Source organism: Gossypium raimondii, chromosome 1 (assembly GCF_025698545.1).
Source record: "Gossypium raimondii isolate GPD5lz chromosome 1, ASM2569854v1, whole genome shotgun sequence".
Lineage (NCBI taxonomy): Eukaryota > Viridiplantae > Streptophyta > Magnoliopsida > Malvales > Malvaceae > Gossypium > Gossypium raimondii.
The window spans coordinates 48,505,463-48,516,632 of NC_068565.1; the positions used below are offsets into that span (position 1 = coordinate 48,505,463).

The following is an 11,170-nucleotide window of genomic DNA, read 5'->3' on the forward strand; positions in this document are numbered from 1 at the left end:
CTTCACGCAGGTCTGAAGAACAAGGATGAAGGTGAGGTGCATTTTATAGGGGAAATTCATGTCTATTTTAAGCAACAAATGGTTTCTCATTAGCTTAAAAATAGGCTTATGTGGGGTTTTGCATGTTTTGAGGATTGAAATTGACATGCATCATCTTTAAAAAGTTAAAATTTTAATTTTCCATTAAAACCCTTCAAATAGGAATTTACTTAATTACCATTGTTTTTATAAATATATTAAAAAATATATATGATAAGTTATGTCTTCTTTATTTTTTGTTGCAAAAGGTAACTATTGGTTCCACTAGACCTGTTTGAATGGTGTGAGAGTTTGGGTAAAAGTATAAATTCAAAAAATAGATTTAGATAAAAAAAATAAGGCTTGTTTAGAAAATAAGTTGGACCTCGGGTAAATTTTTTTAGCTCAAGCCCAGCTCGACCCGACTCATGGATACCTCTAATTTCCACTTGTGCTTATTGAATATATTGAATTGAAGTGGTATGATGATATAATGAATCGTTACATTGAATGGATAAATAATGGAAACTATGAAGCATGATGTTATATTGACACTTAAAGAAATGGTTTGATTGATATTTAAGCCTCCGTTTGTTTCACTGAAAATGATTTCTGGAAAATGATTTGTTTTTCTGGAAAAGCTAATATTTTCTGGTGTTTGGTGTTTGGATGAATCTGTGTAAAATATTTTCTTTTGTTTGACAGATTTCTTAAAAATATTTTATAAAATTTGTTTTCAATGAAATAAACATAGATTCAAGATTTTCTTATCTTTTAATCGTTTAATTGAGTTTATTTTATATATATAATTTTATATTTTACATTGTTTTTGCATATATTAAAAATATTTTGTTAAATTCTTGTTCATTACAACGTTATTTTTAGTTGCATGATTACCAAGTGAGCTTTTTTATTTAAAATGTGATATCAACAAAATTGACGAAAATTTAACAATGTCAACAATTAGACTTGATTTTCAAATATGAAAAGAACAGAGACTAAATTCTTGAAAATAAAAGTACAGAGACAAAATTACAAATTTGTGAAGAGTACATAGAGACTTATGACATATTTTAACCTTTATACTACAAAATAATTATTATTAATATATTTGTAATTGTAATAAATATTTATTATTATTATTGGTTAATAATAAATATTTATTATTAAAATATTAATATTGAATATTTTAATAATATGTGATGTATATTATCTAAAATTATTATTTTTAAAATTTATTATTAAATAAAATCGAAATATTTATTAAAATAATAAATTATATTAATTATATTAATAATTTATTATATGACTAAATATAAATAATTAAATAGGTATGTTTAATAATATTGAAAAGTATAATATTTTATATTAATATTTTAAATATTTTTAAAAATAAAAATAAAAATTCTTATTAATATAATAATATTAAGCTTGATTTAAGTTATTTTTTATATAAAAAAATTATCTATAGATGAGCTCTTTTTCGAAAAATGACTTGCGCTTTTCAAAAGGGTAAGTCATTTTACAAGAAAAATGACTTATTTTCCGTTGACCTGTAAGTCATTTTCCGTTGACCTGTAAGTCATTTTCTGTTGACCAAACTATTTTTTGTGAATCAAACACAAAAAAATGCAGAAAACATTTTCCGTAAAACCTTTTACATGTAAATAAATGGACCCTAAGTTAAATTTGTATTATGTGCAATTTGATTGGACTCAAGTATGATATTTGAATTATGAAATTGAATATTGTGCCATGTACACATATGTGTAACCAATTTTTGAAAATTCTCTAGTAAACCACTATGAATAAATTTGGATATAATTGGTATGCTAACAAAACTTTAGTAGCATTGTGTATTATAGTCTACTGATAAAGCAAGAATTGATGTTTACATATTTGCTTTATTGCACTAAGTGCATAATTGGTGTGATGGAGGACATATGATTCATGTTATATATGTTAATTGGTGTGATGGAGGATTATGTTTAAGCTCATGAGCCATCGGTGTGATGGATGAATTATTTTGAATATCTAGATTAACCCTTCTCTTACATATAATGGTAAACATGATAAATGTTATACTTCCTATCCAGAAGGGAAATGTGGCACCATGAGAAGACATATGTGGACAATCCTCTGCTTATTTCCCGACCTATACAATACTTGGTATATTCTCCACCTAAGTGCTTAAACAATTCTCTACTGCTCAACTGGTCACTAGATGATCAATCACTCAGGCATCTCATCCTCCAGGTCACCCTCTTTTAGTTGGTGCATGCTCACCTCCAAAGAGGGGACCTCTAAGGGGCCATTAGACATAACAACCTCATACAGTCAAGGGAATATCAAAACAGTACCATGCATGAGGAAAACCCAAGCACAATAGCCTTGCCACCTGATGATCATCATGTCCTATATTTGTCGGTGACGTGAACTCATTGGGCATGAGACCTCTTCCCTATAAATACCCTGTAGAACAATGAAAGATCGATCCTTTAGCCTTTCAACAACCTTAAGCACTCCTCAGCACTCAACCTCCTTTGCTACCTCCCCCTCACTTATTTTCTTTGTAATACCCCGTAAATTTTTACAATAAAATATTATCTTTGATATAGTAAGGAAATAAAGTGGCAAAAAGAAGAATTTTGAGTTATGACAATATTGAGAAGTATATTATGAAATATTAATTCAAGAAAGGATTAAATTGCAAAAGTGAGAAAAGTTTTGTTACCCAAGAGTAAATACTCAAAATTTGAGGGGTTAAAGTGTAAATATGAAAAATTTGAAGGACCAATAGTGTAAATATTTTAAGGGTGGAATAATCTAGAAACTAAGGAAAATGGATGAATTAGGACCAAATTGAAAAGCTAGAGAATTTTGAGGGACTAAATCGTAATTTTACCAAATTAAGTGATGACTCAAGGATGAAATTTTAAATATTATAAAGGGAAAAATGGTCAATTAGAAGAGAGATAAATCTAGAAGATAATGATGATGTTGGAGATATTTTATATTAAATAAATAAATATTAGTTTATTAATATTTTAATTTAATTTTTAAATGATGTTTTATTATTTTATTAATATTTTATTTAGTATATATAAGAAAAGGAAGATTAAGAATCATCAATTCCACCATATTTCCATGCAACTAACGTGAGAAGAGTGGAGAAGAAAGAAAGTTTTGCTTTCTTTACAATTTGGTCATTCCACCAAAAATTTACCATTTTCACCTAGAAATCAAAAGAATTTCCATAGCTTCCAAGAGAGAGGAATAAAAAGGAGACAATGAGGAGCTAGAATATCAAGTTAGATTCAAGAAATAGAAGTTGGAGGAGAGAGAAAATCAAGTTAAAGATTGAAATCAATAGCACAAGGTAAGAACATCAAGATTTCAATATATTTTTAAGTTTGATATTATTGAAAAAGCATGGAAATAATGCTATAGTAGAGTTTTCTTATATAAGGTATTATGTTCTTGATATATTAGTGAAGAGAAATACGTGAAAGTGATGAGAAATATTATAGAGAAAGGGAATAAGGGAGTTATACACCTAGTAATCAACATTTTGCACTAAAACAGTTTTGGACAGCAGCAGTAGGTTAACTTTGGAAAATCACCATAAATTTTGGAAATCGAATTAGAGTATGAATGAATATGGAAATAAATCTTATTAAGTCTAGTTTATCATAGAAGAAACAGTGTAAGTAATGGAATTGTAAATCATGAGATATAATAAATTTTGTGAGACAAGGTCAAAATGAATTTGGGTTCCCTTGTTTTGACTTGGACAAATCATTAAAAATTGTAAAAAAATAATTATGGGTTATAATTTATATGTTTAAAATCCTTATGAGTATATTTTCAATAGAAATAAACGGGAACATCATCCGAATTCTGTACAAAGAGATAATTATTTTTTAGTGAAGAGGGGTCGGAACTGTCAAACAGTGAAACAATAGAAAATTTAAAGAATAAAATGCACTTATTTGATAAACAAAAAATTATGAAAATTTTATGGTAAGAATATATGTGAGTCTAGTTTCAGAAAATTTTTAGATCTCAATTCGAGTTCGTAGCTTAAGATATAATTAATTTAGTGACTATGACTCAAGTGAACGACTTGTTATGAGTAAACAATATAATAGTGGTATTATGTATATATCAAGGATGTGGAATGGAGTGGAGGAGGAGGAAAATATATGTGAATATTCAGATAATATGAGTTTATTTTAAAATAGCTAATTTACATGTTTTAGGTTCAGGACTAAATTGAATAAAAGTAAAATTTTAAGGGTAATTTTGTAAAATGTCAAAAATGACCAAATCGCATGAAATGAATTGTTTTATCATTTAAATTAATAAATTGAATGAAATATTAATTTAGATCAAGATTTGAGTGGAAATTCGAGAAAAATGAAAAATTACCAAAATGTCCCTGAATTTTGATATTTCTTCAGTTTAGCCCGATAGGTTCGTGTAACTTGAATTATATTTTTAAATGCTTGAAATGTTTGTTATTGATGTGAATATGATTTGAATGTTCATTGTATGAAAATTGATGAAACATTGATATATTTGATAAAAAGGGGAAGAAATCCCGGTTGAATGGAAGGAAAATTCGATGGATCTCTGAAAAGGAATTGACGGTAAAAAGGATCTTGCCCGGAAGAGTGATCCTATCCTGATATGGCCCTCCGGAAGAATATGTGTGAGAAAGATCTAGCCCGGACGGGTGATCTTGATATAGCCCTCCCGAAGAATATGTGGAAAATGGATTTAGCCCGGACAGGTAATCCGAATTAGGGTCTGAATTTAGCCTGGACTGGTAATTCAGATCCAAGCTCATTAGAGTAATTGTTGTTGCAGGGGATTTAGCCTGGACTAGTAATCTCGACAATACTCTATAAGTTTATATTACAGGGGATTTAGCCTGGACTGGTAATCCCGCTGTAAGAAATGAGGTTTGTGGTAGTGTGCTCTCTTGCAGGGGATTTAGCCTGGACTGGTAATCCCGCTGTAAGAAATGAGGTTCGCGGGAGTGTGCTTTCTGAATTGAAAAATGTGCGTACATGAATATGAATTGACGGACCCGAATTTGTACACTAAAGTGTACCCTTGAAAATCCATCGAAATTCCGAGAAATTCAACGGGATAAAAATAGAAAATGATAAGTACATAAAATCATGAAATTAAACTTGAAATACATAGAAATGATAATTATTTGATATACTAAAATATGACATGGAAAATACATGTATGTGAAACTTGCCTGATAATTATGCATATTCAAGATTATGAAGTGCTACTGGAATAAATACACATTGAATTTATAAAAAAATTATAGTACATGAAATATTGTCATAATGAATTGAATAATTTATAGTTAAGAAGAAACAACAAGAAAATGATATGTATCATAACATGTAAATATGAGACTATCTTTGATACATTGATTCAAGGAAAATTATGTGTATTAAGATGAGTAATAAATTTAAGTGAGACATGGCGAGAAAATAAGTTTGTCAATATTAAAGTACGCTAACCAATGTTGTTGCTTGAAGTTTAGGCAAGTGCCAAATTACTGTTGAATGGTAATATGTTTAATTATAAGGTGCATTGGAATGGTAAGTGCTTAGATGAAAATATAATTGAGCTTATGAAAGAGTGGAAAGGTTTCAGTTATGCAATTTCTTATGAAAAGATTTTTTATGTGATACACCCGTATGAACCCTGCACCTAATTCAGAAATAATTTTTTTTAAAAATCTATATATATATTTAGGATTCTGCGAAAAAATTCCTATGATTCCGATTTAATCCCAGTAGGTTCCTAATAAATGTTTTGGGCTTCGAGAACCCAATAGAGGGACGTTATGATTATTTTCAGAATATGAACAATAAATGATTCAGAATTATTGAAAATGTTCAGTAAACTCCGGTAATGCCTCGTGCCCTATTCCGACAACGGATACGGGTAGGGGGTGTTACATTCTTTATTCGGCTCTTCGCCTATTTAGGTGAACTAGTTTTCCTTGCACCACCACATTCTCCTCCTTACCTCCTCCCTTATTGACACTATCAGCAATAACATATGTCCTATATTTACTTGATTGCATAACAGGGAAATTTAGAGTTTTCTTGAGCACCATTAACCCTATATGCATGCTTAACGTGTGGAATTCAATTTTTTTGCGCATGTTTCAATTGATACGAGACAAGAACCTTCGAGTTGCATCAGAGATTAAGCCACTATTTTTGTGTAATTGTTTAAGATTATGACTTGATTATATTTTGGATGTGTGTATTGTAGAAACACTATTATGACATATACTTAAGTTAGCAAGTGTTAAGAACCTTTTTTGGTTGTGTTATGACTTAGAAGTATTGTATATCATGGCTAAGTGGTAATTTAGGTATATTTAAGCTTATGACATTGCTCTTAAAATGAATGTGTAACGACCCCAAATTCTCAAGTTAATGTTCGAATGTTGACCTGGGTTGGCGATGGATAAATTTATTTTGGGATTGAGTTTTTTTTTTGGAATTAATTTGGGTGAATTTTGGATATTTTTATAAGAAATTAAGGATGTTGGGAAGCTTGTGTGAAGTAGGGGGAAGATGGATGGCTAATATGGTGATTTTACCATTTTTGAATAAAAGTCTTCTCCTAATTAGTGGTAAAAGATGGTTTGGTAGATTGGTATGAGATAAAGTGGATTTGCCCCTATTTTCCCCTATATTATAATCACCCTATTGTTTTTTTTTCTTTTTTCATTTCTTCATTTTTTTCTTCTTTTCTCTATCTATTTTTCCTTAGCAAGTCATGTAGAGGGAGAGAGATTTGAGTGAGTTCTCACCGTTTTTTTTTCATCCTCCAAATCTCAAAGAAGGTAAGGGTCTTGATCTATTTTTTAAAAAAAGTTTCATGGAAGAAAAAAAAATATCTATGTTCATCAAGGATGAAGGTGGAGGTTTTTGGGTGTGTGGAAGGGTTTGAGTTTGAGGAAGTCTCTATCCATCTTCTCATATTTTATTTAGATATTTATTTAAAGTATGTAGTTTTACATTCTACCAACTCTTTTTTTTTTTATGGGAAATCTTGTGTGTTACATGGTTATTAGTTAAAGAGGGTGGTGAATCTTCTAAAGCAAAGGGTAAAGGCAAAGTGGTGGAGAGCTAAGCAAGAAACTTTGTTGGTGTTCTTCCATCAAGGTGGTACCCTCTAACTCTCCTATACTTCTTGATAAGTCATAAATATGATGCTTGTGTGATAATGCATGCATGTTATATGTCTTTGGGTGGAAATCTTGTTTGAATGATTTAAAATGAAGCTAAAAGCTTAATTGTGAAATCTGCTAGAAACAAATTATTACATGAATAGTAAATTTGAAAATTCACCATAAATTCTGTAAAAATGATTAAGAAGTGATCTATACATCGTTGTAACCTTAGTCAATCTAGTTTTTTTTAGAACAAACAAAGATCAATTTTGATTTGTATTTTAAAAGATATGAATTTTTGAGTGTTGAAAGGTTATAAAAATCTAGCAGCAGGATTCTTATAAAACAGATTTAGCAGTGAATTTGAAAAATCACCAAAAATTTCACAAGATAAAATAGGAAGTGAGCCTTATATCTCTATAACCGTATAGAAGTCTAGTTTTGTTTAAAACAAACGGTGCTCGATTTAGAGTTATATATTAAGAGTTATTAATTTTTGAATGAAAAAATGTCAGAATGTCAAGGTAGCAAACTATCACATCTCATTAGTTAATATTTTAGCTGGAATGATAATCAAGTTGAAACGAGTATGAGACTCGAATGTCATGGTTGTATTTTTGTGATTATATGTTTGATGCTTTTTTTGCGCTCAGCCTTCGAGCTCTAACCTAACTAGCGGCCATGAGTGGCGCTCGGGATAACCCTACGGACACCCGAGATTATTTAACTAGCGGCCATGAGTGGCGCGGGACTATCCGGATACCCGATTATTTGAGTAGTATGTGAAATCTAACAAGTTTGACAAGTTTGATATGCAAGCGATTTGGTTATGTAGATTTAATGACTCAGAATTTAATTATTTGATACTCAAATCATGTTTTTATGTATACATTTGATTTGCATGCTTATATTTATGAATTGCTTGAAGTATGGTAGATTTGTTGTGTACCACTGAGCCTGTAAAGCTCAGCATTCGAATTGTCTTAATGTTCAGATTTGTAGACTTTTGTTTGTGTCTGAGGAACATCATCGACGAGAGACTCCTAGCATCACGTATTCAGAGTACAGTACCTTATCTATTAGTGGACATTGTATTCTTAAGGCCTTACTTGTATTTTTTTGTAGGTCTGTAACTCATTTATCATTTTTGTTATTTTGACTATTTTGATGTACGATGATATTGGAGCTACACATATTTTGTATAACTACTTTTATTACTATTTTCAGTATAATTTGTATAACTACTTTTATTACTATTTTCAGTATAACTATGTATGGTATTTTCACTTATATAAAATGTATTTCAATGTTTTAAAATTATTTAAAAATTTTGCTAGGTTACTCTAGTGACTTAATGTAGCGCCTTAGTATTCGAGTACTCCATATTCGGGATTAGGGTGTTACAAAATGAATGCATGTGAAATTATGACAAATGGAGTGCATTTGGATATAATGCATGTCATGTAACCATTGATTTGGAGGTGTTACCCTAATTAAAAGAAAATAAAGATGATTTAGTTTAATTTTTAAGTTGCTTTACTTTTAGGTACCGATACTTAATTTAGGGGTATTGATATCAGATGAGATGGTAATTAACAGATTTTTTAAAGGGGCAGTGTATCGATATCATATCCCTTGGTATCATACCATCTGACTTAAGCTACTAATTCCATCCTATAATGATTTATTTAGTCCTCCAATTTAAAAAAAAAAAAAATTTAGGTCTCTATTTAAATTTCTGTCTTTTTAACTTTCAAACTTTTTTTTTATCAAATCACTCCAAAATGAATGAAAAAGTTAACAAATGTTTACTTTGTTGTGGATATACATGTATAAGTCACATAAATAAATAAATAATTTTAATATTTTTTTGAAAGCGTTACAAAAATTATAATATATTTTTTTATTTTTACAAAACTTTTAAATAATTTTTAATAACTTTCTATATTTTTTTAAATTTTTTTATAAAATAATTAACTGGTGATGTAGAATCCACATGATGGTCCACAGAACCAAGTCAAGATGATACGAATCAACCCTTTCTTCTTGCGCCAAAGATCTTACCATTTTCGAAGGAACTGAAGTTACATTTCTTTTCTAAGTTCCATTCAAGAGTTCTTATATGTTTCCACGACCTTGAAATTTTGAAAAATTTCTTTTCCTTTTTTAGGAATACATACAAGATTCGTCACTACAAATAAGATAATGGTAACCCCACGATTAATTATTTCATTTATGAATTTCATAGTAATAAAATACATGTTCATGTTAGCGAAGTTAACATTTAACACAAAAACACAAATTCAAAAGTTAAAAAATAAACAATTAAATAAAAGGCTAAAATAATTTTTTTATAAAGTTACGGAACTATATAAATCATTATGCCTAAATAATTATCCATTAGATATTTTAGAAATTTAATTAGACTTTGCATTTGGATTGAATGAGATTTCAGTCACTTATATTTAGAGGTAATTCTATCATACATCCCTAAATTATGATCCTTATTCTAAATTAATCCTAAAATTTCTAAATATTTTAATTACATCCTTAAACTATTAAGGTTCTATAAACTAAGTCCTTTTATTACTAAAATCGTTAATATATACCCATTAAATGACACATTATAAGATCTTATATGGCATTTAAAGTGATTTAAAAAAACGGATATTGTAAAATATTGTAAAAATCTTAGTTTTAAAGTTTTTGAAATTATATATTCTCACACACGATATCTTTCTATACATAGTGATGGTATCAACTCATATGGCCATATTTGATTCGGTGGAATAAAAATAAAATAGAAATTAGCTTTCGGAGAGCTAACTGAGTGGTTGATAGCTCCGGTTTTGAAAACCGGTATAGTTCGAACCAAAGAACTACAAAAAAATATCTTTCTTTATTGCTTTTTCCTGGCTTCTTAATTAAGAATCTTAATATTAATAAAAAAATATTTTTGATATAAAATGAGTTGAAACAAAATGAAAACAAAATACTTTTTAAATATCATTTGATTCCTTCAATATATATAGTGTAATCAAATTGATTCCTACCTTAAGCATCGAATCACGATCAATTTCTTTTTCAAATCCCACTGTGGCTGCGCAAGCTCTTCCCGCGTGCCAATAAGTGACTCACGAGCAAAAGCTTTACCGTTCACTCTCTCAAACACTCCTTTTTTTTCTTTGAGGTTTTACTTTTAAAATGATTATGTGGTAACATTTTGCTTTCTTTTAAAATTCTTTTTAAATTACACCACTTAATATTTGACATTAAATATTTTAATAATGGAAGAACTAAATTGATATTAATTTTGATAATTTGAGGATGTAATTAGAACATTTTAATAATTGAAACTAATTTAAAATAAGAGTTATAATTTGGAGATATTTAAAATATATAACTCTTTTTTTTCAATTGCAAAGTATCACATGGAATTCAACTTTTTTGATGAACGTACAAATGAAGTGATGAACAAAAAAAGAAGGAAGAAAAGCAAGTAAAATGGATTGAACCCCGAGTAATATTTTACATTTATTAATCCACCATTTTTGATTCTTCAACACTTCATGCTTTCGTATATTCTTGCTGGCTTACTGCAAATAGTAGGCAAAGAAAGAAACAAGGGTGGCTCCAACCAAGGACCCAAGAACAGGCATTGTTGAGATTGCGACGCTGGAGTCTGGGCCTGGGGCAGCTGCTGAAGCTGAAGCTGAAGCTGAAGCTGCACCTGGAGCTGAAGCCGGAGCTGGAGATGGAGCGCCAGCAGCCATGACTTCGCTCATAGAGGCGGCGACGGCCACAATGACGGCGCAGGAGATCTTCTTCATGTCCATGGTATTGAAGAATAGTAAGCTGACTGAGAGTCGAGAGACTTGCTGCGACGAAAAACAAAATTTATTGATTTTGCTTTTTGTTTTCTGTTTT

At 29.7% G+C, this 11,170-nt stretch overlaps 1 protein-coding gene across 1 annotated transcript; it reads right to left on the reverse strand.

Moving 5' to 3' along the window:
• Nucleotides 1–10,636: 10,636 nt before the first annotated feature.
• LOC105787350 (arabinogalactan protein 23) lies at nt 10,637–11,170 on the reverse strand. The gene has a single exon (XM_012613708.2). The coding sequence runs from the start codon at nt 11,077–11,079 to the stop codon at nt 10,837–10,839; it is 243 nt and encodes an 80-aa protein (XP_012469162.1). The 5' UTR covers nt 11,080–11,170; the 3' UTR covers nt 10,637–10,836.

Excerpts from the sequence above, each read along its gene's own strand:
- LOC105787350 (XM_012613708.2), bottom strand. The coding sequence starts at position 11,079 with ATGGACATGAAGAAGATCTCCTGCGCCGTCATTGTGGCCGTCGCCGCC.